Below are 25332 nucleotides of genomic sequence, written 5' to 3'. Positions count from 1 at the left end.
AAATACAAAAAACAACATGTAACACACAAAATCAAAGAAAATGATACAAAATTACAACAAAAATACCCCAAATGACAGAAAAAAATAAATTACGACAGCATAAATACCCCACGTGACTCCAAAATCAAACAAAACAACAACAAAAACATTATTTTTGAGTTCAAAAATTTCACAAAACAACAACCCACTAAATCAATGAAAGAAAATACAAAATTACAACAAAAACACCCAAAATGAGAGAAAAATATAAAATACAACAACAAAAATATCCCAAATGACTCCAAAAACACACAAAACGACAACACTATCGATGCATCAAGTCCTGCCAAAACAATGGCGAGTGTTTATTTTGTGGCTTTTAACAGAAACATCCAAATACGTCCAAAGTTTAATGTCGTGAAGTGATATAATTGGGAACACAATAATGGCGTCAAGCAACTCACTGTCTACCAGGCCTAGCAATGAAACACAAGAAAAAAGAATGAAGTAAAAACACTTCTTCAAGAAACTTTTCTGCTTCTGCGTCGTCTTTGCCTTCTTCTACGGGACTACCAATCCCACAATGCAATGAATGAAACTTTTTCAAAGTTTGTCAAACCCAATGTTCATCATGGAGTCAAAGACAATCTTGCAAGCATCAAGAAACACAAGAAATCACGCTCAAGAATGAAGCAAAAATACTTCTGCAAGAAACTTTTCTGCTTCTGCGCCGTCTTTGCCTTCTTCTTATGGATTCCCAATCCCCCACAATGCAATGCATGAAACTTTTCCAAAGTTTGTCAACAAAGTGGAGTTAAAAACAATCTTGCCAGCATCAATTTCAATCTCCGACAGCTGGGTGGGTGGGAGCCACAAAAAACTTTAAGTTATTGATCAATGAGGCCTGTTAGTTACTGTATGTTAGTTATCATTCCCAGCAACTTTAAATCAAACAAAATGTTGTTGTTTTATTTAATAAAGAACATATTTATTACTTTGACGAAGGCCAACAGACTTTTATCTGTTACTATTAATCTTGTTTTAGGTATTGGATCCTGGAACAAAGCAGCCTAACCCTGTTTAACTCCTCACCACACATAGACTATCTGTCAATAACCTGGCAGTAATATTTGTGTTTAAGACATATTAGAATCATCAAGATGGACTGTTGTCCCCACTCTGAGCATTACAGGGGAAGAAGAAGGTCCCAGACGTCCTTGTCTGAACAGTTTTGGTAATAGTCTGGGAATTTCTCACACAACCACTTTCATTGTTTACAGAGGCTGATTTCTGGGGAAAACAACAAATAATAACTGGTGCCTGTACAAGTCATGTTTACAACATCAATCGTGTTTCATGTATCACCAGTTCATAAAAGATGTGCATATTAATTGAAAAACCACATTAAAAGTTCTTCCTAGAACATTCTTATGAATTGGGGAGGAACCAGGGGGAGAAAGATTTTCGGCTTTGAGTTTGGATTAAAGCTGCTATCCGGAGTTTTTTTTTTTTTTTTCACTTGTCTGCACATGCTGTCAAAGATCAACACTACAAGAAGTGCAATCATTATGAGATAGCAATGCATGTTTTGTTATTGCAATGAAATAAATTAATTTATTTTATTGCTTGTGACCATTACTTGCCCTCCCTAAGGAAGGGTAAGAAACATTTTATTATAGGGAGGATATAAAAAGGGAGAGCAGTGTTACACCTAGGTGTAGGGGGAAGGGGAAGGGAGAAGGGAGCAGGGAGGACAGACTCAAGGCAGGAAAAAGAAAGGGTGGGGAAGAATATAATTTTTTTTACAGTGAGAGTGAGATGTGAAGTTGTAGAACATATTGTGCTTCTTATGTTGCATAATCAAGCCAGTCTGGTGACAAGTGTGGAGCTTAGCTATAATGGTGGTGACTGTGGACAGAGGGAAGGAGTGAGTGATAATACCTAAAGCAGGTATTTGGGATCAACGTGTCTAAAGTTAAGCCCAGTATGAGTTTTATCCCACATGCCAAGGCGCGCCAGTGCATCGTAGACCAGTATATGTGCAAAAATCGCTACTGCAAACCCAGGAGCCGCCCCACGCCCGCAGATGCAGCCAGGCCAGCAGAAAGAGTGGGGGCCAAGGAGCCCCAGGCCACGCCCCCTTATGAGGATAGTGAGTGATTACATTCCAGTGATTCTCAGGAGGGAAAATGCTGCCACCAGAGATGTGGATGGAAGGTTGCAAAACAGCTACCTTAAATCTGCAAGGATATGCACTCCACAAATTATCCCTGGATTTTTGGAGATTTTCTTTCATTACATTTAGAAATCAACCAGTGAAAAATCATCTTTAAAAAACGACTTTTTGCTATTTCAAATAGTTTGGGTTGTTGTGCTCTGGACTCTTTGAAATCAAACTTTATCCAAATGTTGACCCTGAACATGAATAAGTTGAACACCTTAACTTTATGCCGATATCAAAATGGATTGTTGCTATGAACGCTTGGCCTCCACAAACTGGTCTCACCTGAAACTGATTCCTTGAACATCAGATTTAGTTTTCTCTACTCTGTCAATAGATCTCCAATCAATAGATCATTTAAAAATAAAACAACAGTGTCAGTCTTTGACTGAGTGGTCAGCTGCTCAGAGCTAAAACAGTGGTAGTGTTGTAAAGTAAAACACACACAAACACTCCATGAAGAATCCCAGAATCCCATAACACCTGGAGAACCGTGTGTGTGTGTGTGTGTGTGTGTGTGTGTGTGTGTGTCTCCACTAGTTGAAGTGTTTCAGGAGCTGTTAAGCAGCAGATGCGGGTCTGCTGTGCCCTCAGTGCTCACAAGTGTTTTTACTGTAATCAATGGCAAACAGTGATACTATCTGTACTAAACCTCAGCAAAACCTCTGGAAAACATTGTCTGGATGCTCTGACTACATTCAAAGATACTGAATACATCATGTCTATCAAGCTCCAGAGGTGAAAGTACTCACGTCACTGTATATGAGTTGCTTTTAAGGGTATTTGTGCTTTTTTGAGTATATTTCTAAATCAGTAATTTGACTTGTTTAAGTACGTTTTAAAAGAAGTAAAGTAATTTGTTACATTTCTACACCCAACTTTTCCTGAGTAAATTATTATTATTTTTTGTTTCAAAATGATTAACGGACATTGTAAAACTACAAAAAATGAAATAACGAGACAACTATCATATCATAGCCGACCAATCAGATTAAAAGTAATGCACGGGCACCAAAACAGCATTGAATGCCGGTTATTTTCTCAGTTTTAGTGTTCATAAATGTAGCTATACTTAGAGCCTAAGAATTATTTTATTATTATAATTATTATAATAATAAAGCATCAATTTTATATGGTGCTTTTTTTGGGATTCAAAGCACTTTGCAGAATACAGAAAAAATAAAGAAATAACAATAAAAGTAAAAGCAAGTTTGAAAAAGTGGGTTTTGAGGAGTGTTTTAAGGTTCTGTAATGAGTCAGCGTTTGTTTTGAATTGAATTCATTTGTGTGGTTTTGTTTTTAAAATAATTTTGACAAACCTTTTATTTTATACAGATGCCTTTGTGGAAATTGTGCAAGATTTCATATCGTTTATGACGTGTTTAGTGTATGCAAGGGAACCGTGGCCAGATTTATTACCAAAAATAAAAGTGGGGGCTGAAAGTAACTACCGTAGTAACTTTTACTTTGAGTACTATTTAATTAACCTACTTTTTACTTGTGCTTGAGTATTTTATGCATGACTAACTTGCACTTGTACATGAGTACAGTTTCAATAAAGTACTTCTACTTGAGTAGGATACATCAGTACTCTTTACACCTCTGCCAAGCTCTGGGAAAAAGAAAACAAACTACGTACATCCACACACACTTCAACAGAGCTGTTATGCAAATCACATGCAACCCAATAGCACAATTAACAGCCATTGGTCAGAATCAGACTGCCATCCACATGCCCATTAGCAAAACACACACAGTAGAGAGACAGTTTGTTGTCCCTCAGCAATTTTTCTGTTCACTTTACAACAACATGAAGTCCCAAACCTTCAATCCTCCAAACTGAAGTCCAGAGTGATGCAAACAGACCAGAAACAGTTACCATACATGCACCGTCAGATCAGACATGCATTCACACGTTGGAAAGCAAAAAATTTGCATCTCATTTTCATCCCAGTTAGATCCCTGGAGTGAGGTAGTATATATGGGATGTAACGGGGGAAGGTAAGTGTGGAATTAGAACTAACTATTCAACAACGGTGACCTGAAGTATTTAGAAGTGTTTTCAGGTGTTTGCTAACAAGGAGCTCTGACACGTTTGTCTCTATTTGCATTTCACAGCTTCCTACGAACAGTCATATGAGATCATGGATTTGCCTTCAGGCTGTTGAACACCGGCAACAACCGCGAGCCTGGGCTGGGTGTGGGTTCACCACTGCTGACGAACAAACTTAAGAAAACAAACGGACCGCCACATGGAGATTTTTGAATATCACGCTTTTTTGGGTGGAATTGACAATCTCCTCAGAGCGATGCTGGAGTTCTCCTTAATTACATGCATTTAATCAATTCTTGTTCAGAAATATAGTTTCACAAAAAAAAAAAAGATCTCACCAATCTCACGAGTCACCGCATAGAACAATAAAAATGTATCACTGCAATTTAAAACTTGATGTGAGAAGTTTACTGGCAGCCAGTGATTGAAAAAATAGCAAGACTGGGGTTACAAGATCTCGTTTTTAACACATCTGATGGTCTATGTTCTTCTACTTGGCAGAATTGTGCAGCTATATTGTGCGAGGTCCAAATGAGTATTGTAGGTTTGGTTCCATTCGGGTTTGCAGGTTCTTACTGAGAGTTTTTTTTTTGGTCTCCTTCCATAGTCCTCAAATGCTTTCAATTAACGCAGCAGTATGTAGAACTACATTAATGTCAGTAAAATAATCATGAAAGGAGACAGAGAGATACAACTGGGTGTCATCAGCATTAAAAATGATATTTACATTATGTTGTGTTATGATATTTCCTAGTGGTAGCATGTAAAGGGAGACTTAAATGAGACCAAGAATGCTTCCTTGTGGGATACCATATATTGATGCTGCAACACACAAGAACCGAGGCTGACTTAGAACCATCTGTTAAAAACAAAAGAGCTAAACCAGAATGAAACAAGGTGAGAGGAACTGGCCCATTTCTTAAGTCGGGTGATTAAAAACTATTGGTCAACTGTGTCAAAAGCTGCAATAAGGTCTAAGAGAATGAAGACTGCCGCGTTATTTGACTCTGTGCTGTGTTAATATTCTAAAACTGTTTTGAAGTGATTCTTAAGAAGCATTTCTGTGAGAAATTAGCATATAATTGATTAAAAACAGTTTCCTATAAAATTTTACTTAACTAGTTCTGATAAACTACGGCCAAGCGCACGGAATTCCTCTGCCTATGTTACGGGGTAATGGTCCTCATTTATATATTGGTATGTGCCAGTGATTTGGTTCCACCAATCGTCGTAATATTTGACTCGCAAATAAATGAGAAATCGACTTTCAATTTTTCTTTTTTTGCTGCGCCCCAAATTGAAAAGCGGGCTCCGAGCTTTGATGCGAACATACATAGATCATACCTACCAAATTTCAGCCTGATCCGTTCATGAATAACAGAGGAGTTGAGATTTTTACTAGTGTACACAACAACAACAAGAAGAAGGACAAAGTGAGTGGCGAGTCCGGTAGCCCGGCCTAAAAATGGTAGATTAGAAATTGGTCTGTAACTAATTGTTTAACTGAAGGGGGTCAAAGTTTTTTTTTTAATTTTTTTTTTTATTAAGAGGTTTCACGGTGGAGGTTTTAAAAGCTGAAGGGAGGATGCCAAAATTAAGAGAGGTGTTTACGATCCTTGTAATTTCATATGAGACGCTAAACTGTAACAGGATTTAAAAAGCTTGGGTGGAACAGGATCCAACGGACATGGAGAAGGCTTCATTGCCCTTACCACATCCTCTGTGGCATCTTCTGTCCTTAACGCAAACAAAGGAAGTGTTGCTTGTTTGGTTTAAGAATTTTTCCGATGGAGATATTTTTTGCTTAAAAAACATTAGCAAATTCTTCACATGTTAGAGCTGACTTCATCTCATTATTCAATAATTTAATAGGGATTTAAAAGTCTGTCAATTGTATTAAAAAGCAAGGGTCTGTCTTTCTTTCCTGACTGCGTTGTTGTAAAATAAATAAATACAGTTTAATTTTCCTCCATTGCATCTCAGCCTTCCTGCAGTTTTTGACATATCACTGATTTTAAATACACGCTCAAACAACTTTTCATTAATTCACACTCCACTCAATCAAAGCAACATACATGTTTTTTGGTCTGGATGAAATCAGTGAAAATCCATGCAAGCTGCCAGAGAACATGCAAACCCCACACAAAAAGCATCCATTTCCACCTTGAGAGTCAAACCCACACCCTTCCCTCTCTGAGTTAGAAGTTCTAACCCTGTCCTGAGAGTCACTCCGCAGGCCTTTTCTCAGGTGCAATGTCGTGCTTTGATATTCCTACTCCTGCCTTTTATCTTGATTTCCTAACACGAGCTCTGCCGATTCAGCATCCGCTCACATCCATGCTCGCTCAGCAGAGATGGGGAAGCTCGTTCCCAGCCTCCCCTCACATCCCTCCCTCTGTGTCCTCAGTGCAAACACAAACAAACTCCTGGAATAGCAGGTGTCCTCCCACTGGGATGAACACACAGTAAACCAGGATCCAGGAGCTTGTGTGTGTGTGTATATATACACGTGTGTGTATGTGTGTGTGTGTGTTTTGGGGGGATGTTGAGGTAAGGTTGCTCTGTCTCAGTGTTTGTGTGAGGAGTAACTTTGAATACAGCTGATAGCATCTTTTAAGCCTGACAAAGCTGTTTGTTTTTCCTCCTGTGTTTCATCTTTCATCTCACTTTTCTTTATTTTATTGACAGCCTCAAGCTCCTCCCGCCTAATTGTTGGCACGAATACAAATATAAACGGAGTGCAAAAATGTGTCCGAATGAATAAGTATAGGCTGAAATACCTTCTATCTTCTGACTGGCAGGAGACGGGTGTAGAGGTTTGATCATTTAGGAAGGATTTGGGGCTAATTTGCCTGCTATTATACCTGCAGCTGTGCGTGCTGATAGTAATCACTCCTTTAAGACACTGTAAACAAGTTACTGTGACACACAAGGGGCGCCGCTTGCAGTTAAACGGTATGGAAAAAAATAGCCTACAGCATTGGGAGGGAGGGGATTATTTTGTTGGGCTGAGAAAACGGTAATATTCAGGCCTTTGTATGTTTTTAAGAATGTAGTGGCTATCCGTACGTAGCCGTACGAATAATCCCCGGTGCTACTTTAGGGTTCGTTAGTCCATAACGTAGTTTAGGGTTAGGGTTACGGTTAGGGTTAGGGTTAGTTAGTCCGTAACGTAGTTTAGGGTTAGGGTTACGGTTAGGGTTAGGGTTAGTTAGTCCATAACGTAGTTTAGGGTTAGGGTTACGGTTAGGGTTAGGGTTAGTTAGTCCGTAACGTAGTTTAGGGTTAAGGTTAAGGTTAGGGTTAGGGTTACGGTTAAGGTTAGGGTTAGTTAGTCCGTAACGTAGTTTAGGGTTAAGGTTACGGTTAGGGTTAGGGTTACGGTTAGGGCTAGGGTTAGGGTTACGGTTAAGGTTAGGGTTAGTTACTCCGTACCGTAGTCTAGGAATCTGTGTTTTAATAGCAAACAGAAGTACCGGCCAATGAGGGGCGCTGCGTACGATACGGCTACGTACAGATAACCACTGTCTTTTAAGAATATGAAAGACGTGCTGAAACTGAAAATTAAAAAAAACGGGCTGAAACAGACACTCATCTACTTGTTGTTAAGGTTGAATTTGTTAGAAATAACAGTTCAAAAGACTTTTTTGTGCTTATGATAGACCAGGAGCCTATTAGTAGCATCATTGAAATTGTAACTGAGAACCTAGTTTAAAACATGTGATAAGTATGCAACATTTTCATTAGAAGCACATTTTGGATGTTGAAAATCATGGAATTTAAAAGTTGCAGTAGCTCACTTAATTTTCTATGTTAGCTGTGCTATATAACTAGCATAGCAGCAGTGCTGAATTCTTACTATTTTTGTTTAACATGGGGTTGAATGATGAAGGTCTTTCCATTCCGTTACCTTTTTTATGGTAATGGGGTGGAATGGAAAACATGAAAGTTGGTCACAGCCATCACACACTGAGGTACAACTCAATGGTTCCTGTTGTGATACCCACTAAACTTCATTGTCTTTTTAAAAAATGACATCAAAAAGTTGTCCTTGGGTTTCCATGGGTGTGGTTGATGATAACGGATTGGAAAGGAAAAGGAAAAGTGCTGAAATTTGTCAACCAAACCTGTATTACAAAAAAACTAGCAGAACTGGAAAGCTGGGATTTTTCTGCGTTATTAAGCAATACGCACTTGATATTTCAGTGGGTAATTTCTTTCCCTGTGAACAAATGTTAAAAAGTGTTGGGCACGGACATATTTTTTCCCAAATGTGGCCCTATTAAAAAATTCACCCAAGTACACTTTTCTTTTGCTGAAATCAAATTTGAAAATGTCTGAACAAAAGTTCACTAAAGGGGATTAAAAGGCAAAGACTTTCAATCCCCTGCGGAGGTGGGATTAATTAGATTCTTTAACCGACATCTTGCATTCATATTTTTGTCAGAAATGGGCCACATGTGGCCCTCGGTCTAATTTTGGACGACCCCTGAAGTAAATGCTCAGAGTGATAGAAAAATACACAAAAAAGAATTTAAAAATGACACAAAATGACAACAAAACACGGTGACAACTCATAACGCACAAAGAGCAAAAAAATACACACAAAATTTTTGAAAAAGACAACATAAATACACAAATACATAGTGACTCCAAAAAATGACAGAAAAATACACAAAAGAATAACAGAATATACACAAAATTACTCCAAAAACGTACAAAACCCTTTGTTCATTCCATTAGTCATTATTCTAAATGCTGACATGAATGTTGATAATGTGGCCCAAAAGTTGTGATTTATATAATACATTAAAAAAAATCTTCTTCTCAAACTCTTGTGGTATGTTTGTCATCGTCCTTCATATATGTTATACGAGGATAGGAAGTAGCTACATATAAACGTGTCTATATGGCATGAAAGCATGTTCTGTATGCACATCCAAACCGTACTAAGACACACAGAACACACATTAGATGTGACATTTTCACATCTGGCAGGTGAGGCGATAATAACACACGTGAGGAAGCAAGGGAACAGTTTGTCCTCAACGTTGATTTGTTGAAGCAGGAAAAACTTATATCGTGAGTGTGAATGAACTGCTTTATTTGTCATCGCACATGTTACAGAGCAACAGAGCAACAACATTTCATTTTAGTTTCATCCCATCTAAGCAAAACATGAAAAGACAATCAACATATATAGCACTTATAATGTGGGGAGACAGGAGCGGGAGAACTGTGGGTCGCCACTAGAGCAGCGCCCCATATTTAGATGAAAAAGGGGGTAACAACAGAAGGATAGGTGAGGGGAAAAAGGCTGGTTTTAAACTGAATTTGATATTGTGGAGGTCAGCGTAAAGCTTGGAAAAAAACCTCCTCATCGAACATGCACAAAGCAAAAACGCAGGACACAGACAGCAGACATAACGGCAGGGAGAGGTTAGAAGGGAAAGTGGGGGTGAAGATGAGTGCGACTACCTCCACCGAGTAGCAGAATTAATTCAGTGATCTTGACAAAGGTAAAACCACAATGCCAGGACGACAGGGTCGCAGCATCTCAAAACTCACAGTCAGCCATGGTCAGAGGATGGAAGAGTGAACAAGCAAAAATGCATCGTTGATGTATTGCACACACAGTTAACAAACAACTATTGGATGTAATTTGCCAATCCAGGGAGCACGAATCATGAAACTGCCAAAATTTAAAAACAAAAACAAAAACAACAACAGCTCAATGACACAATTAAGACAGTGTCATGTGTTAGCCCCCAAAAACTCTGCCAAAGTGACTTCCCAACACATTTGTTGGTGTTTTCCCAGACTGAAAGTTGCGGCAAAACAATTGCGGACGTTTATTTTGGGGCTTACGTGGAAAGATCCGAATTCAAATGTCACGTCGATGTCAGGTGATATCACGGGGAATACTGGGAACAAATTTAAACAAACAAATAAATAAATAACTCAATAAAATAATGTGTCGAGCGAATCACTGTTCTCTTTGTCTGGCAAAGAAACCCAAGAAAACACTTCTTTGCATGTGTTTATGGGACTCCACATCCCACGATGCAATGCACAAAACTATTCATCAAAACAAACATTCAAGTGGCAATTTTGAAACAAGTGATTTATGATTTATTAATCTGTAATACATACACTATGACTTTAACTAATTAAAAAAAAAAAAAAAAACTGCAAAGTTAAAGCATAGAACAGAACTTTGCAAAATGAAAGGTTGATCCTTTTGTTTTGGTTCAATATGAAATGATAAATACGAAGCTAAAGATTTTCTACAATCTGCAGTTGTCCTTTGTGCATTAAAGCATTTTTATGTGATTGCAGAGTGCTTGTGAAAATGTTATACAGGAAACAAAAAGGAGCTGACAAAGTTTTAGAGTTAAGCTGCTACTAAAGACAAGTAGAGCTGGTTGGAGGAATTAAAGCTTTGTGACACCAGTGCATCCTCCCAACTGGTCAGGGCTGTTTTAAAACCTGCACAATATCAGGCCAGCTGTATGCTGTAGTAAATATCTGTATTCATATTCTCATATTTTTATATCTGACATTTTACCTCATTTTAAGTTGTAAAATCCTGAAATAGCATGAATAATAATATGTTCATTGTTAAAATGTTAAAATGGTTAATGAGTGAAAAATATAAAATAGGCTTTATATATATATATACATGTTTTTTTTGTGTGTATATTTCCAAAAATAAAAGTGAGATAATAATCACAGCCTTAAAAACCCAGTTCTGCCACTGACTGGTTCACCTTGAGTCCCTCTACAGCGCCCGCCCAGGTCACCCGGTGGACCAATCACAAGCTCGCAATGGCCTATTGACAGCTTAGCCCCGCCCCTCATGCACCTGTACTCCAATCCGCGGCCTTGTCACAGGTAAAAACCGGCCTCGATTTCTCTGCATTGCCTCCCAAAAAAAAAAGCGAGAAAAGCCGACAAAACCCGTTCTCTCAGTCGGGGACACGTTGTTTGTTGCCGTAGCCCTCATCCAAGAGTTTAGCGGCGGAGTTTTTCCACGGCAAAGAAGACGGATCGGATTTTCAGTCCCAACTAGAAAGTCCAGTTCGACCGACCGAAGATGTCACAGGAGCAGGGCAAGTAAGTTGTCCTGACTCTCCACTTTGAGCCTGCACCACCGGCATGTTGACACAATATGCTTGTAATACTGATGACACTAATTATTTGACAGGATTTTTTTATTTCAATTTTTTTCTTTTGGCATTTTTTTTTTCTTCTGTTTTCATGGCACTGATGATGGATTTTTAGGGTCAGGACTGTGGTGCGCATCTGACCTGCAGCTGTTGCCTGATGTTTTTCCCATTTCACATCTGTATTATTATGACATTTTAGGCGTTTTATTACGATAGAATGACAGTTTGTCCTTTGATATGAAAGGGTGAGTAGAGTATGGACTAGTGTGTCTGATGATGATGATGATGATGATTATGCTTCATACTTTCCCATGGTGTGACTATGCGCTTATTTCACCTGTCATGTTGGAGCCTGTTTCAGGTGCTCCTCCACCTGCCGTGCGAGCCCCGAGCTCCTGTTAGAATAAAAAAACGGTCCCATGATGGAGAGATTGGGCGGTTTAGTGTTTGATTTTGCTCTGAGCTCCAACAGTTATATGTGGATAGTCCTAATGATGTTTGTTCAGGAATAAACTAGAACATGAGCATGAGCTGTCAGACAAACTGTCTCTGCATGGGGGAGGAATGGGCTTCAATACGCACTTTATGTTTCAAATGTCAGCCACAAATGTACATTTTTTTTTTTTTTTAATAATAACCTAATATGAGATGTGTTGGGGGTAGTTTTCTGTATATTTTTTTTTAAGGGGGAATGACAAGGAGACAGTCCAGGGGAGTGAAATAGTACACCTGTTAGGCGTTGGCTCGCATACTAACACAGACAATGTAAGCAAGTATAGCCTGCACTGCTGTCTGTAGTTTAAGTAGCTTTACTCCACCATATTGTAACTATTTCACTTTAAATATACATATTAGAAAATGTACAATTGTGCCTTTATTAAGGTGTGATTACATACAATGAAGCTGTTTTTTTTTTTTTTTTTTTTTTAAAAAAAACTACATATATGTGATTGCATTTAGTTTTAACTTTAATATGAACTCAAAAAATGTGATTTCAATAAACAAATTTTTTTTTAAAGCATTCAATCTATTTTATTACTTCTGCAATGGATTTGATTACCTCCCAGAAACTGCTGGATCTGATCAAGTTGCCTTTTTTTTCTGACTAGTACAATCAGATATAGGATTACTAATGATCACTTTGCACCATTGTGAGTAAAATGCTTTGCATTTGTTGTAGATACTCAACATGGAAACTGAGCGAGTCCGTTAACACATTGGTGGGTTAGAGTCAGTGTGTGTGTGTGTGTGTGTGTGTGTGTGTGTGTGTGTGTGTGTGTGTGTGTGTCTGACCAAAACATTCCAATAGTATTGATTAGGCCTGGGCAATACATCGAGATTCAAGATATATCGAGATTTCTTATTTTTATAATGATATATTTTTATTTTATAGCTTATTTTGTATTAAGATACTCATTTTAGGAGTCACTGCTTTTGCTACTTAATAAATGTGCCTGTGTGGCATTTTGCATCTGCAAATTTTAGCCTGAATTGTCTTCCTGGTAAGACTTTGGTCCATATTGCCCAGCCCTAGTATTGAGCCTAAGAACTTAATTTGACCTCCAGATCTAAATTTAAAAAAAATTTGTTAAAAAAAAAAAAAAAAAAAAGATGCTGTGCAAATATGTAAATGTAAGATAGCCTTCAGGAGCTTACATATTCATAATTTAATTTCAAAACACCAAAGTTACAAATTGTGTATAAGGTTATTCGAAGTTTCCTCTCAACTCTTGATGGAAGAAGAGAAAAAACACAGAGGCAGTGACACAGTGCATCTTGTAATTATTTTCCACTCAGTGCTGCTGATATGCAGGAATGCAGCAGGGTCAGGTGCGTCACTTGCGGTCACCATCTCAACCAATGAGCAATCCCCGATGCAGAGCTGTCACACTGGACGAGCCTGTAGAGCATCTTTCCTTTAAGACGCCTCCGCGGTTTGGTGACTGAGATTTGTTGCACAATTGTCAAAAAGCCTGAACAACAGGTCCTGCAGATAATGAACATGTCGATGGTTCTACTCTCGTGCTTTCAAACCGTTCGGCTGCTTTGAACGAGGTTGTGATTTCAGGCCACGATCTGAGGGAACTTATACTGTGTTATTTCGGCTATGGATTGTGACCTTTAGATTAATATGTTATCATATATGTGTTACGCCCTAGGTCTATAGGAGGTCAGAGGCCTAAGATAAGGTGTGTGGCCCCCACTCTGTCCACTCCCAAGGAAGCTACAATGTTCAGGTTGTAAGCAACCTTTTCATCTTCAACAAAATAGATTTTTCTTTAAACAGAACAAAAATGCTTTTACAGCTCACAATTTCTCAATATGGCATTAGCCACAGACGTCCTAGACCTGGAGTGTAACATAAAATGGGGGCTTGTCCGGGATCTGAATCTGGGACCTCTCGCAAACCGAAGCAATTTCGTCCAGGAGTATGAATCTCACTTTGGGTGCAAGAGGTCCCGGGTTCAAATCCTGGATAAGTCCCCAAAATATGTTACGCCCCAGGTCTAGGAGGTCTGAGGCATAACATAAGGTGTGTGGCCCCCACTCTGTCCACTCCCAAGGAAGACAGCCAAAGAGCAAACATAATTTTTCTTTAAACAAAACCAAAATGTTTTCTACAGCTCACAATTCTCAAAAACCATTAGCCACAAGTCACAAGGCCACACATTTGTTATATATCACATTATGTTATGTCAATAAAACTCTTTTGTGTCTATTTACAGTAAGCGTGCCATCCTGGTTCTTCCAAATGAACCGGGTTATGGAGGACAGCGTCGTTCCTACTCTGCTGAAGATGAAGCCTGGAAATCATTTCTGGAGAATCCGCTCACAGCTGCCACCAAGGCCATGATGAGCATCAACGGAGACGAGGACAGCGCAGCAGCTCTCGGCCTGCTCTACGACTACTACAAGGTACGTGGAGATAAAACGCATGCCAACGCAAACACTCGGCGAGCCCGTCACAAAGAATCAAAACCAAGAACCCACGACCACATGGCCAAACATTTCTGTTATGATGAACTGTTTAAAGTGACAGTGAATGGATAAGCAGCATCTGTGAGGCAGAGCGTATGTCGTGTAACTGATCCAGTGAAGCCGTAGAGGCAGCAGGATGACCCTGGCTGTTGATGTGATGTGGTCAGGCGCTCAGCGGCTGTGTTTACCCTCACATACAGGTGCCCAGGGAGAAGAGAACAATACACCAGCCTAAGACAGACACACTGGTCTCTGATGTGGATCCCAACAAAAGGTAAACGGCAGTCTTCTGTTAATCCCCCCCATCCCTGCCCCCCCCTTAAAAATGAAAGCCCTGCAGAGGGTGTGAGCATGAAGAGTGAGAAGAGTGTTTTTATTTTCCCATCATTTAAAGCCCATCTCCATGTAATTACGTGATATTGTGAGCAAGAGTTTCTCTACTCTCATGGTATGAAAGAATTACAGGGCGTTCTGCTGGTGGTGAAATACATATTGTATATATAAAAATGTCAAGAAACATACTTCAAATATTCATATATAGATAAAAAAATTTGAAAAATCTGCATAGGCAGTTTTAATTAATTTGGAATATAATATAAAATACAAAAAATACACTTTCAACATGAAAACAAGAGCAAACCTCTGCAAAGCGTCAAATCTACAATTTTCCAGATATTGGCATTTATCTACCGTAGATCATTCACACTTTAAAAATGCTTGGAAAACAATACATCAGTTCCAAATGTATGGGCACCCCCATTTTTAAGAAAAATCTGGAAAAATCCAGATCTAATTTGGATAAAACTTGCTGGGGTAACTGAGGAACCAACCTGACATAACTTAGTCACATTTTATGAAAATTGCTCAAGTACAAACCAAGTTTTTGAAATTTTGCGAATGATGCGAGATTGGGATTTTTTAAACTGATCCAAAATCATTATATTGATACGAATCACCTCCAAAATTGAATGGACTCTTCTATGGCGTGAGGTCTATTTTTTGTTAAAATTTTGTCAAAATCTGTTCAGTCCTTTTGATATAATCCTGCCAACAGACCAACAAACTCACTAAATAATAAACACTGGTGTATCTAATAATATTTGGTATATTAATAATAAACACAAATGATCCGGAATGATGTACAAATGAGTTTTGTATTCACAAGTTTTCACAACATGATTCCTGTAAACTAAAGATTTTATTTTGAAATGACAGGAACAAATGATGGACGGAGGCTCACAAGCTTTTTGATGCAGTTTAAGCATTTAACCATTTATTTATAGAATTTAGACAATGTTTTCATTGTAACTGTAAGACTTTGGACAGAAAATCACTGATCGACGACTTTGATGCATATTTTTGATGATTAAATGTGAACCAAACTTAATGATTTCTATGTTTTCAGTCACAGGCACCAGATTCAGTCTGGCCACGCTTTAGTTACTCATCAGGAAGGTGTTATGGACAACAGAGTCCAAGTCCTTAAGTCGACACCTTTCAGTATTCTTCAGCTGGCTCCGGACAAGAGGGGGCCTTTCCCTTCCCCGGGTGAGTGATCATTGAAAGTGCTAAACTTAGGACGAGTCTTTGTTGATATAGAAGAGAGGTGACCGTCCCTTTAATGCTTGTGCGTCCTCAGACACCACTGTCACAGTTTCCATCGCCTCCATGCCAAACTACCCTGTGAAGACAGAAGTGCCATCCCACGGCTTCTCAGTAACCGTGCCAAACAACTGCACCGAAACTGACAGCCATGTGGGCGTCTTCGACCGCTCTCTCACTCACAGCCACGTCCAGTTCAGCCCGAGCACGCAGTCACGCACGCCCCCCGACTCCACCTTCTCGGAGAGTTTTAAGGACAGTTCCCAGGAGGTGAGTGTTACGATTCCCCCTGCTTTTTTAAAACGCGGCGAGCGCTCTCCCTAGAAACCCACCCTCCTCCTCCTCAGTCTTGTCCCGTGGTTTCCTCCTGCTCTCTCAGATCTCTCCCAGCAGACAATGGGATATTCACCTGATCCCATGGGGCTCGCGGTGGGCTCAGCCTTCCCTGGTTTTATTTGAACATGCCAAAACAGTGGCCAGTGTGTTATTATGCCATTGTCTCACAAACACAATAAAGTGCTGTACTTTCCTCCTACAATAGCCAAAGCCTTTTTTTTTTTTTTTGCTTCTTTCTCTTTTTAACCTGGAGGGGATTTGCCTCAGAAAAGAGTAAATCAACAAAAGGGGAGGGTGTAGCAGCAGAGGTAAAAGTAACAGATTACAAATACTTACAGTACGTTACTGTAATTGAGTTGCTTTTTTGAGTATATTTCTTAATCAGTAATTTTACATGTACTTAAGTACATTTTAAATAATTTGTTACATTTCTACACCCAACCGTTACTGAGTAAATTATTATTTTTTGTTTTAAAATGATCAACGGACATTGTGAAACTACAAAAAAAATGGAATGACCGGACAACAATCAGATGCATCACATCATAGGCGACCAACCAGATTAAACGTAATGCACGGCGCCAAAACAGCATTGAATAATGTCTATTTTCTCAGTTTTAGAGTAAATATATTTAGCTATACTTAGAGCCTGATCATTTTTTTTTTTTTGATTTTGAATTGAATTAATTGATGTTATTGTACATTTTGACGAACCTTTTACTTTCTACAGATACCTTTGTGGAAAATAAATTAAGTTCAAATTGTACAATTGTCCTTTTGAAGTTTAAACTGTACATGATATGTTTACTGTACGCAAGGGAACCGTGGCAAGATTTATTACCAAAACTAAACGTGAGGGGGTGAAAGTAACTAGTAACTTTTACTTTGAGTTCTATTTAATTTACTTATTTATTTAAATAATTTTATTTTATACAGATGCTTGTGGAAAATAAATTAAATTCCAATTGTGCACGATTTGGTCTCTTCCTTTTTAAGTTCATAAATGAGATGTTTACTGTACGCAAAGGGAACCATTTATTACCAAAACATAAACATGGTGGGTGAAAGTAACTTTTTCTTTGACTTAATAATTAATTGAGCTACTTTTTACTTGCATTTGAGTATTTTATGTATGACTTACTTGTACTTGTACTAGAGTAAGATATATCAGTACTCGTTACACCTCTAATAGCATGCGACAGAGTCAATTTAACGGAAAGGATGAAACTGGTGCGAAAGCAGGACTTTTTTCTTCATGAAAATCACAGAAAAATCTTTTCCAACATTTACATCAGTGTTTTCCTTCCGTGTTTTCTTTGTGCGCTGCAGGTGTTTTCCTTCCCAGGAGATCTCCAGTTACGTATGGCCTCCATGACGTCTGAGGACTACACTCAGTTTGACACCATGCCGGGGTGAGTTGCCCTGCCGCCGGCCGTCCGCTCCAACTGCCACCGCCATTCAGCTTTTGACACGGCACAAGCCGAATGGGTTCATTCATGGCGCTCCCAGGGGAGACACCAGACTCCAGTGTGAGACAGGAGTCAGCTCTCAGGGCTGCTGACAAGTCGCGCGCTGACAAAACACTGATTTTAAGTAGCTCCTGATTGGGCTGCAGCAGCTCACTGATCACACCATAGGGCTTCATATCATATCAACGCAGATATCCTCCCTGAATTCAGATTTCTGAACTTTATTCATTGGGTTTAACCTTTTTTCTTTCTATGTTCCAGAAACAATTTCGAGTACACTCTTGAGGCGTCCAAGTCTTTGCGCCAGAAGACAGGTGATGGAACGATGACATACCTCAACAAGGGTCAGTTTTACCCGATCACTCTCAGGGAAGTGGACAGCAAAGCCCTGCAGCAACCCATCACTAAAGTCAGGGTAAGAATAAGTGCTTGAATCTTGTATCTGACAGATGCAATTTTACTACTAAATGTGGCGTCCTATTTATTTAACACGTGTAGAAGAGTGAATTAGTCAGATGATTAAGTGTTGTCACAGTCTGGGGATACTTTAGATCAGAGATGGGCAACTTTTATCACAGCGCACAAATATGATTATCTGATCTGAGGGCCACATTATAAACGTTCATGTCAAAATTTTCTGAGTATTAATACATGGAAGGACAAGGGGCTCTGTGTGTTTCTCTGATCACTCTGTGTGATTTTGTTGGTTTTTACAATCGTTTATGTATTTTTTTTTGTCATTTTGTGTATTCATGAACTCATTTTATGTTTTCATTGTCATGTTTGTATTTTTGTGTTGATTCATGTGTTCATGTAGCCTTAATGTGTGTTTTTATTGTCATTTTGAGTGATTTTGGAGCCATTTTGAGTGTTTTTAGAATCATTTTTGTATGTTTATGTTCATTTGCATGCTTATGGAGTTATTTTGTGTGTTTTTAGAATCATTTTTGTATGTTTCTGTTAGTTTGTATGTTTATGTAGTCACAATGAGCGTTTTTATCATCGTTTTGAGTGATTTTGGAGCCATTTTGTGTGTTTTTAGAATCAATTATGTATGTTTCTGTTAGTTTGTATGTTTATGTCGTCACAATGAGTGTTTTTTATCATCATTTTGAGTGATTTTGGAGCCATTTTGTGTGTTTTTAGAATCAATTTTGTGTGTTTTTAGAATCATTTTTGTGTTTTTCTGTTCATTTATATGTTTATGTAGTCATTTTGTGTGTTTTTCTTATCATTTGTTTGATTTTAGAGCCATTTTTAGTCATTTTAGAACCTTTAAAATGATTTCTTTTGGAGTCATTTTGTATAATTTTGTGGTTTTTAATACATTTTGTCGACATTTTTTGGAGAGCTGCACAAAATCTGACAGTGGATTGGTCCGCATGTGGCCAGTTGCCCATGTCTGCTTTAGATTATATTATCATCATATCCATAAATGAAGAATCCAGAAAAAACTAAGCTCTCTAGATCTATTTTAACAAATTGCGTCCTCATAAACTCAGACGTGAGTGCACAGTGTTCTTTCTCTAGCTTTGCTAAGATGTGTTTTCTAAAACCAGAGTGTGGTGATGGTGGTGTTTGGAGAGGAAAAGTGTCGAGATGATCAGCTGAAACACTGGAAGTACTGGCACTCCAGGCAGCACACCGCCAAACAGAGATGTCTCGACATTGGTAAGAGCTTAAACTGTACAAAAATAATACAATAAAAAGACTATTTTGACTCTTGCTCCAAATTTAAAATTAGCTTTATTGATTTTTGAGATTTATTTCAGTCTTCAAGAGAATTTTCATCGAGTTATTTTTTTTTGTTGGAACATAAATAGAGTTTTGGCCATACTGCTTTTGTTTGAATTCAGTCTTTGTCATCTCTAGTCAGGTGAAAAGTGATGCTAAACATCATGTTGTTTAGCTCGATGGATGATTGGATGTAATTGTAAGTCGCGCCCTGTTTACACAAAGCTGAGCTAAAAAGGAAGGACAACATGTGTATTTTCTTATTGTTTACATGTGGATTTCATTCACTGGACTTACACGGTGGAATTGTTTATTTCATTTAAAACTAAACCAGTTCAAGTACATTTTAAAAAGCATTTAAACAAAATATATTCAAAAAATTTAATGGATGAAGATTGGTTGCTATGACAATTGAATGTGTTGAATTATTACTATCATTAGTTTATATTTGTTTATTGTATTTATATTTATGTATTGAGAAAAATTGGACTACTGAATATAAAATGTACCAATTGCTATTGAAACATTGAATTAGAATATAACATCTAATACTAATAACTGTATTTTACTTTCTTTTATCATCAACAATGGGAAATAAAGTATTTATATACAGTATGTATAAAAAGGGATAATTAAAATGCCTCCTTTGGTTTAATCTGATGTTTCTTCCTCTAGCTGACTACAAAGAGAGCTTCAACACCATCAGCAACATAGAGGAGATTTCTTATAACGCCATCTCCTTCACCTGGGACACCAACGAGGAGGCAAAGGTAGGAAATATCACATTTACTGGTGCACTCTTTTCTCTGATAGTGATATCAACACACTCAGCCAAAAATAGACTTCCTGTTTGTTCCATTGTGATTCAAAACAGTGGCTTTACAAGTGTGTTTGCTGGCTGTTGCCTGGAGACGAGGACGGTTTAGATCAAGGGTGTCCAATTCATTTCAGTTCAGGGGCCAAATATGGACTAGTTTAAGCTCAGGTGGGCTGGAAAACAAACTAGCTCAACACCAATGTGCTCCAGTTTGTACTGCCACATAGAAATTATATGTAAAGTTTGTAAGGATCCAACAATATCCAAGCAATGAGTCACAAATATCAGTCCCTGCAGGATATTCACTTCAATTTACTTGACTTTGTGACCGATTTTTACTTAATTTGAGAAAAATTTTTGGAATATTTATTTTAAATGGCAAGATTTGGGAAAAATTGAGAGTTCTTTCAACAATTTGAGATTAGAAATGACTGCCATCATCTGATATAAGCTATGAGACCTGACAATATTTTGGCATTTCATTGGATTTATATATTTAGAGAGGCTGAGGTATCGACAACTGAATTATTTGGTAATTTACACAATGATTCATGCTTTCCCTGTCATTTTTACTTCCTACTGCGGGCTGAATTGGATGCTTTCTAAACCAAGGGTCCACATTGTACTGAGATTGTATTTGCACATATATACGCAGGATTTTTGCTAAAAAAATAATGTTTTATTTGTTTATTAGATTAGGTTAGGGTTTGGTTTGGGTTATAATCTCAGTATGGTGGTAAACTCAGTACGTGACACCGGGGCCAAATACAGACCAGCTTAATCTCAAATGGGCCACAGATTATAGGCGGTAAAATGAGCAATTTCATCTTTCTTGTGCCCAAGTTTGCACTTCTACCTATAATATTATTTCAAGTATGTAAGGCACCGACGATATCCAAACAATACAGTAAGTGACAGATATCAGTCCCTGCAGGATTTTAAATTTCATTGATTTTGTGACCAAGTTTTATATAATTTGTGGACATTTTGGGAAATATTTTGAGGAAAATTGTAAGTTTTTTGGAAAAATTGAAAGTACTTACAACAATTTGAAGTTAAGAATGACGTCATCATGTGATATAGGCAAAAATTTACAGTTTCATTGAATTTGTGTATTTGGAGTTATTGAGATATCTACAACTGAATTAGTTGGTAATTTACACAATGACTACGGATGTAAATGAGCCCTGTGGCTATAATCCGGCATGTTTACGTTTGCTTTGTTGTTTCAGTGCAGATGTTCATTCATGTGCATTGTCCCTATCAAAGAAATGAATAATAAAAGAAAAAGAGTCCCGTTTTTGCAGTCATTTTTTTACTTTTTTATGAATTGTGAGCTTTAAAGGGCCAGATTTGGCCCCTGGACCTTGAGTTTGACAAATATGGTTTAGATTGTATTCTGCACTAATCCAGCCTTCCACTTTCCACTATGTTAAGTCATTTCTAGGCAGCAGGAATGAGGAAACTCAGCAGGATGGGATCAGAAGGAGAAATAGTAGCAGGACGTTTTAGCTCATACATCCCATACATCACTTTAAACAGTGACTAAAACTTGCAGTTGCTCCACTATCAGCCTGAGATCCAAGATGATTCATGAGTGTATGAACAGACGATATCACTCAACTCTCTGTAGGCAACGCTTTGCATAAATAAAGTCACATGCTTACCAGGATGTGGGTCTAACGGTCTCATGACTCCAGGCCTATGTTCATAAGAGGTTCATCCTTGTGTGTGTGTGTCAACGCCCCGCCACTTTGTTTGAGCATCTCCGCAGGTGTTAGATTACAGGTGAAAACATGTTTGATGACTTGGTTAGGATTTTGGGAGCCTTAAATAATATTAATGAATAATAATAATAATAATAATAATAATAATAATAATAATAATAATAATATTTAATGTTTTTCATACATAAAAAACTATGTATAATAATATAAGATTAATAATAACATAATAATAATTTATTTATTTATGTTTATTGGTTTATTTAACAGGGACAGTGTACATTAATATCAATACAGAAAATGTACCAGATTTAGCCAGAAGGCAATTTTTCATCTGTAGTCCCTGGACAGAATGTTCGATTGTCAACCTAAAAGAATACAAATTACAGGAAATATAAAAATATATATATACAGTGAAAAATGCAACTAAATAATAACATATCACACTTACATTTACATATTAAAAAAACAACAGTGTTTGATAAGAAACAATCATCAGATATTAAAACGTACAATAATAATAATAATGTCAACATTGTTTTAAATAAAACTTAGGTATATACAAAACAGTTGGTTAGAATATTAAAAAATACATAAGATAAAAAAATATAGTTTTAATTAAATAAGCCCTTCGTCTTCAATAAATAGTGTTTAAAGAAATTATAAAAAGCAGTAATATAATCTGTCCCTCATAATTGATTTATATAGTAAAAACAAAGGTTCCTTAGTTGCCCAAACTTACAGTTTGTGTTGTAACAATGCAAATTACAACAAAGTCAAAAGAAAGCTAAGATCAATCATCTTTATAGGAAACTAAATCAGGATTTTGCTTGTTCAAATATCACAGTTTATGGATGTACTCCCAGTTTGTTTTATACGTTACTATAACCATTGAGTGGTTAAACTATGCTGGTTTTATGTTAGTTAGGAAATCTAAAAAAAAAAATCTTTGTTGTTTCCCCTAAAGTGATGAAAAAAGGACTTTGTGTGTGTGTGTGTGTGTGTGCAGGTGTGTGTTCGTGTAGTTTGCCTCAGGGATGATTTTAATGCAGCATGTACTGTAAGCATTATTGCCAACACACTCATATGCACCTGCTGGAGGGGGAGTTCACATCAAACAACATCAGTTTTCTCTTTGTGTGACCAACCTTTACAGCTTATATATTGTGTTAAATTATACTTAATTACACCTGATGCTGAAAATCAAACCCGCACGAATAGACAGGAAGGTTTTACAGTCGCCTCAAACGTCGTTTAAATGTTTAGAACTTAAAACATGTGTAGCACCTAAAGCCTAAACATGATCACGTCAGCTGTTGGAGGTGTTTGGAGCTGTTCCATCGTGTGTAATGGTTGTGTGTTTTATTGACACATTGTTAGACTGTTTACACAACAAACACCAGTGGAACAAAGGAAAACAGAAGGAACTTGTAATTACTGCCAGTGGCCAAAAGGGGGCAACATATAACACTGTGTAGATAGAGTGATGTCACTGTGGAGAAATGACTGCTGAAAATAATATATACACTTCTAGGATTTTTAGCTTAGTTCATTTACTTAGCTTACAACTCTATTGTTTTGTTATTTCCTGCATGATTCTCAGTGAATTTTCTGTTTCCTACAGATCTTCATCTCAGTCAACTGTCTGAGCACAGACTTCTCCTCCCAGAAAGGAGTGAAGGGCCTTCCTCTGAACCTGCAGATCGACACTTACAGCTACAACAACCGTAGCAACAAACCCATCCATCGCGCCTTCTGCCAGATCAAAGTGTTCTGTGACAAGGGAGCTGAGAGGAAGATCCGGGATGAGGAGAGGAAGCAGTCCCGCCGGAAAGGGAAGGTGACAGAGATCAACCCTAACCTGACATGTGAGTTAATGATTCTCATATGTTTCACCCGTTACACAATATGGTCATTAATACCAGTGTTTATTGCTCAACGCACTGTTGAATAATTACTGATAAAAGGCTGCAATTAAAATTCCTTGTTTTATTTCCTTTTCATATTTGTTTATTCCAGTATTTCTTCATTTTAGGTGGAAGTGACTTTAACTCTGATTTTAACTCTTAATATGTTACAATTTGTTGTTTTATTATGATGGGGATGTATTCAGTCATTGACTTGTCGTATGTTGGTTGGTTGGTTGATTAGTTGACTTGTTTTATGGTCAGTTGGTTGGTTGGTAGGTTGGTTAATTTATTGCTTAGTTGACTTGTTTTATGTTGGGTTGGTTGATTGGTTGGTTGATTAATTTATTGCTTAGTTGACTTGTTTTATGTTGGGTTGGTTGGTTGATTAGTTGACTTGTTTTATGTTCAGTTGGTTGGTTGATTGGTTGGTTGATTAATTTATTGCTTAGTTGACTTGTTTTATGTTGGGTTTGTTGGTTGATTAGTTGACTTGTTTTATGTTGGGTTGGTTGATTGGTTGGTTGGTTAATTTATTGCTTAGTTGACTTGTTTTATGTTGGGTTTGTTGGTTGATTAGTTGACTTGTTTTATGTTGGGTTGGTTGATTGGTTGGTTGATTAATTTATTGCTTAGTTGACTTGTTTTATGTTGGGTTTGTTGGTTGATTGGTTGGTTGATTGGTTGGTTGATTAATTTATTGCTTAGTTGACTTGTTTTATGTTGGGTTTGTTGGATGACTGGTTGCTTGTGTTTGGGAAAAGGCCACTGAGGTCTAATGTAGCAGGTCTATGAAGAAACCCTTGAATCAAACTCTGCTGTGTGTTTTTTCTTTCAGTTGTAGACGTGAAAGTATCCATCCTTCAGAAACGCAACGATGTGACCATCTTCAAGATGATGAGCGATCTGGAGACTCAGCCCGTCCTTTTCATCCCTGACATTCACTTCTCTACTTTCCAGCGTCATGTAAGTGCAGAAAACCCAACACTTTAAAGACATAGAACCCAAAGTCTACATGCAGGAACTGCATGTAACTCCATTGTAAATGTGAATGTTCCCTACTTTCATGTCCCTCCTCATGCGTCCATAAACAGTGTGTTATCAGCTGCCGGCCAGGTCGACATGACCTGCCTGCTTGAGAGTTGGCAGTACAGACAGTGCTGGCTTATATCTTTGATACATTTTGATGGCTGGATTTCAGACTGCTGACTCACGCCTTCAACAGTGACTCAAAACAAATCAGCGGGTGCGGAAAATACCAGTTCAACCTCTAAAGATCCGATCTAAAACCAGTGAAGAGATTCAGGCTGAGGGTTAAAGTGGCTGAGTGTAGGAGAATACA

The 25332-nt window shown here is 37.8% G+C and overlaps 1 protein-coding gene across 2 annotated transcripts in view; it reads left to right on the top strand.

Annotated features, from left to right (window-relative positions):
• The first annotated feature begins 11176 nt into the window (after positions 1–11176).
• Positions 11177–25332, top strand: part of grhl1 (grainyhead-like transcription factor 1) — a 22502-nt gene continuing 8346 nt past the window's right edge. The window contains exons 1-11 of one of the 2 annotated variants that reach the window (XM_028437738.1): positions 11177–11369; positions 14149–14338; positions 14602–14675; positions 15807–15949; positions 16041–16273; positions 17669–17751; positions 18070–18223; positions 19368–19479; positions 20218–20312; positions 23708–23951; positions 24829–24956. In XM_028437738.1, the coding sequence (XP_028293539.1) occupies positions 11350–11369; positions 14149–14338; positions 14602–14675; positions 15807–15949; positions 16041–16273; positions 17669–17751; positions 18070–18223; positions 19368–19479; positions 20218–20312; positions 23708–23951; positions 24829–24956 (1476 nt within the window). In that variant the 5' untranslated portion in view covers positions 11177–11349. Of the gene's footprint in view, positions 11370–11498; positions 11668–14148; positions 14339–14601; positions 14676–15806; positions 15950–16040; positions 16274–17668; positions 17752–18069; positions 18224–19367; positions 19480–20217; positions 20313–23707; positions 23952–24828; positions 24957–25332 lie in introns of those variants that run through there. The other variant, XM_028437739.1, reaches the window with a different exon arrangement.

Source organism: Gouania willdenowi, chromosome 22, assembly GCF_900634775.1.
Source record: "Gouania willdenowi chromosome 22, fGouWil2.1, whole genome shotgun sequence".
NCBI classification, from domain to species: Eukaryota; Metazoa; Chordata; class Actinopteri; order Blenniiformes; family Gobiesocidae; genus Gouania; species Gouania willdenowi.
The sequence above is the reverse complement of the archived record's forward strand: the minus strand, read 5'-3'. Positions and strand labels throughout refer to the sequence as shown.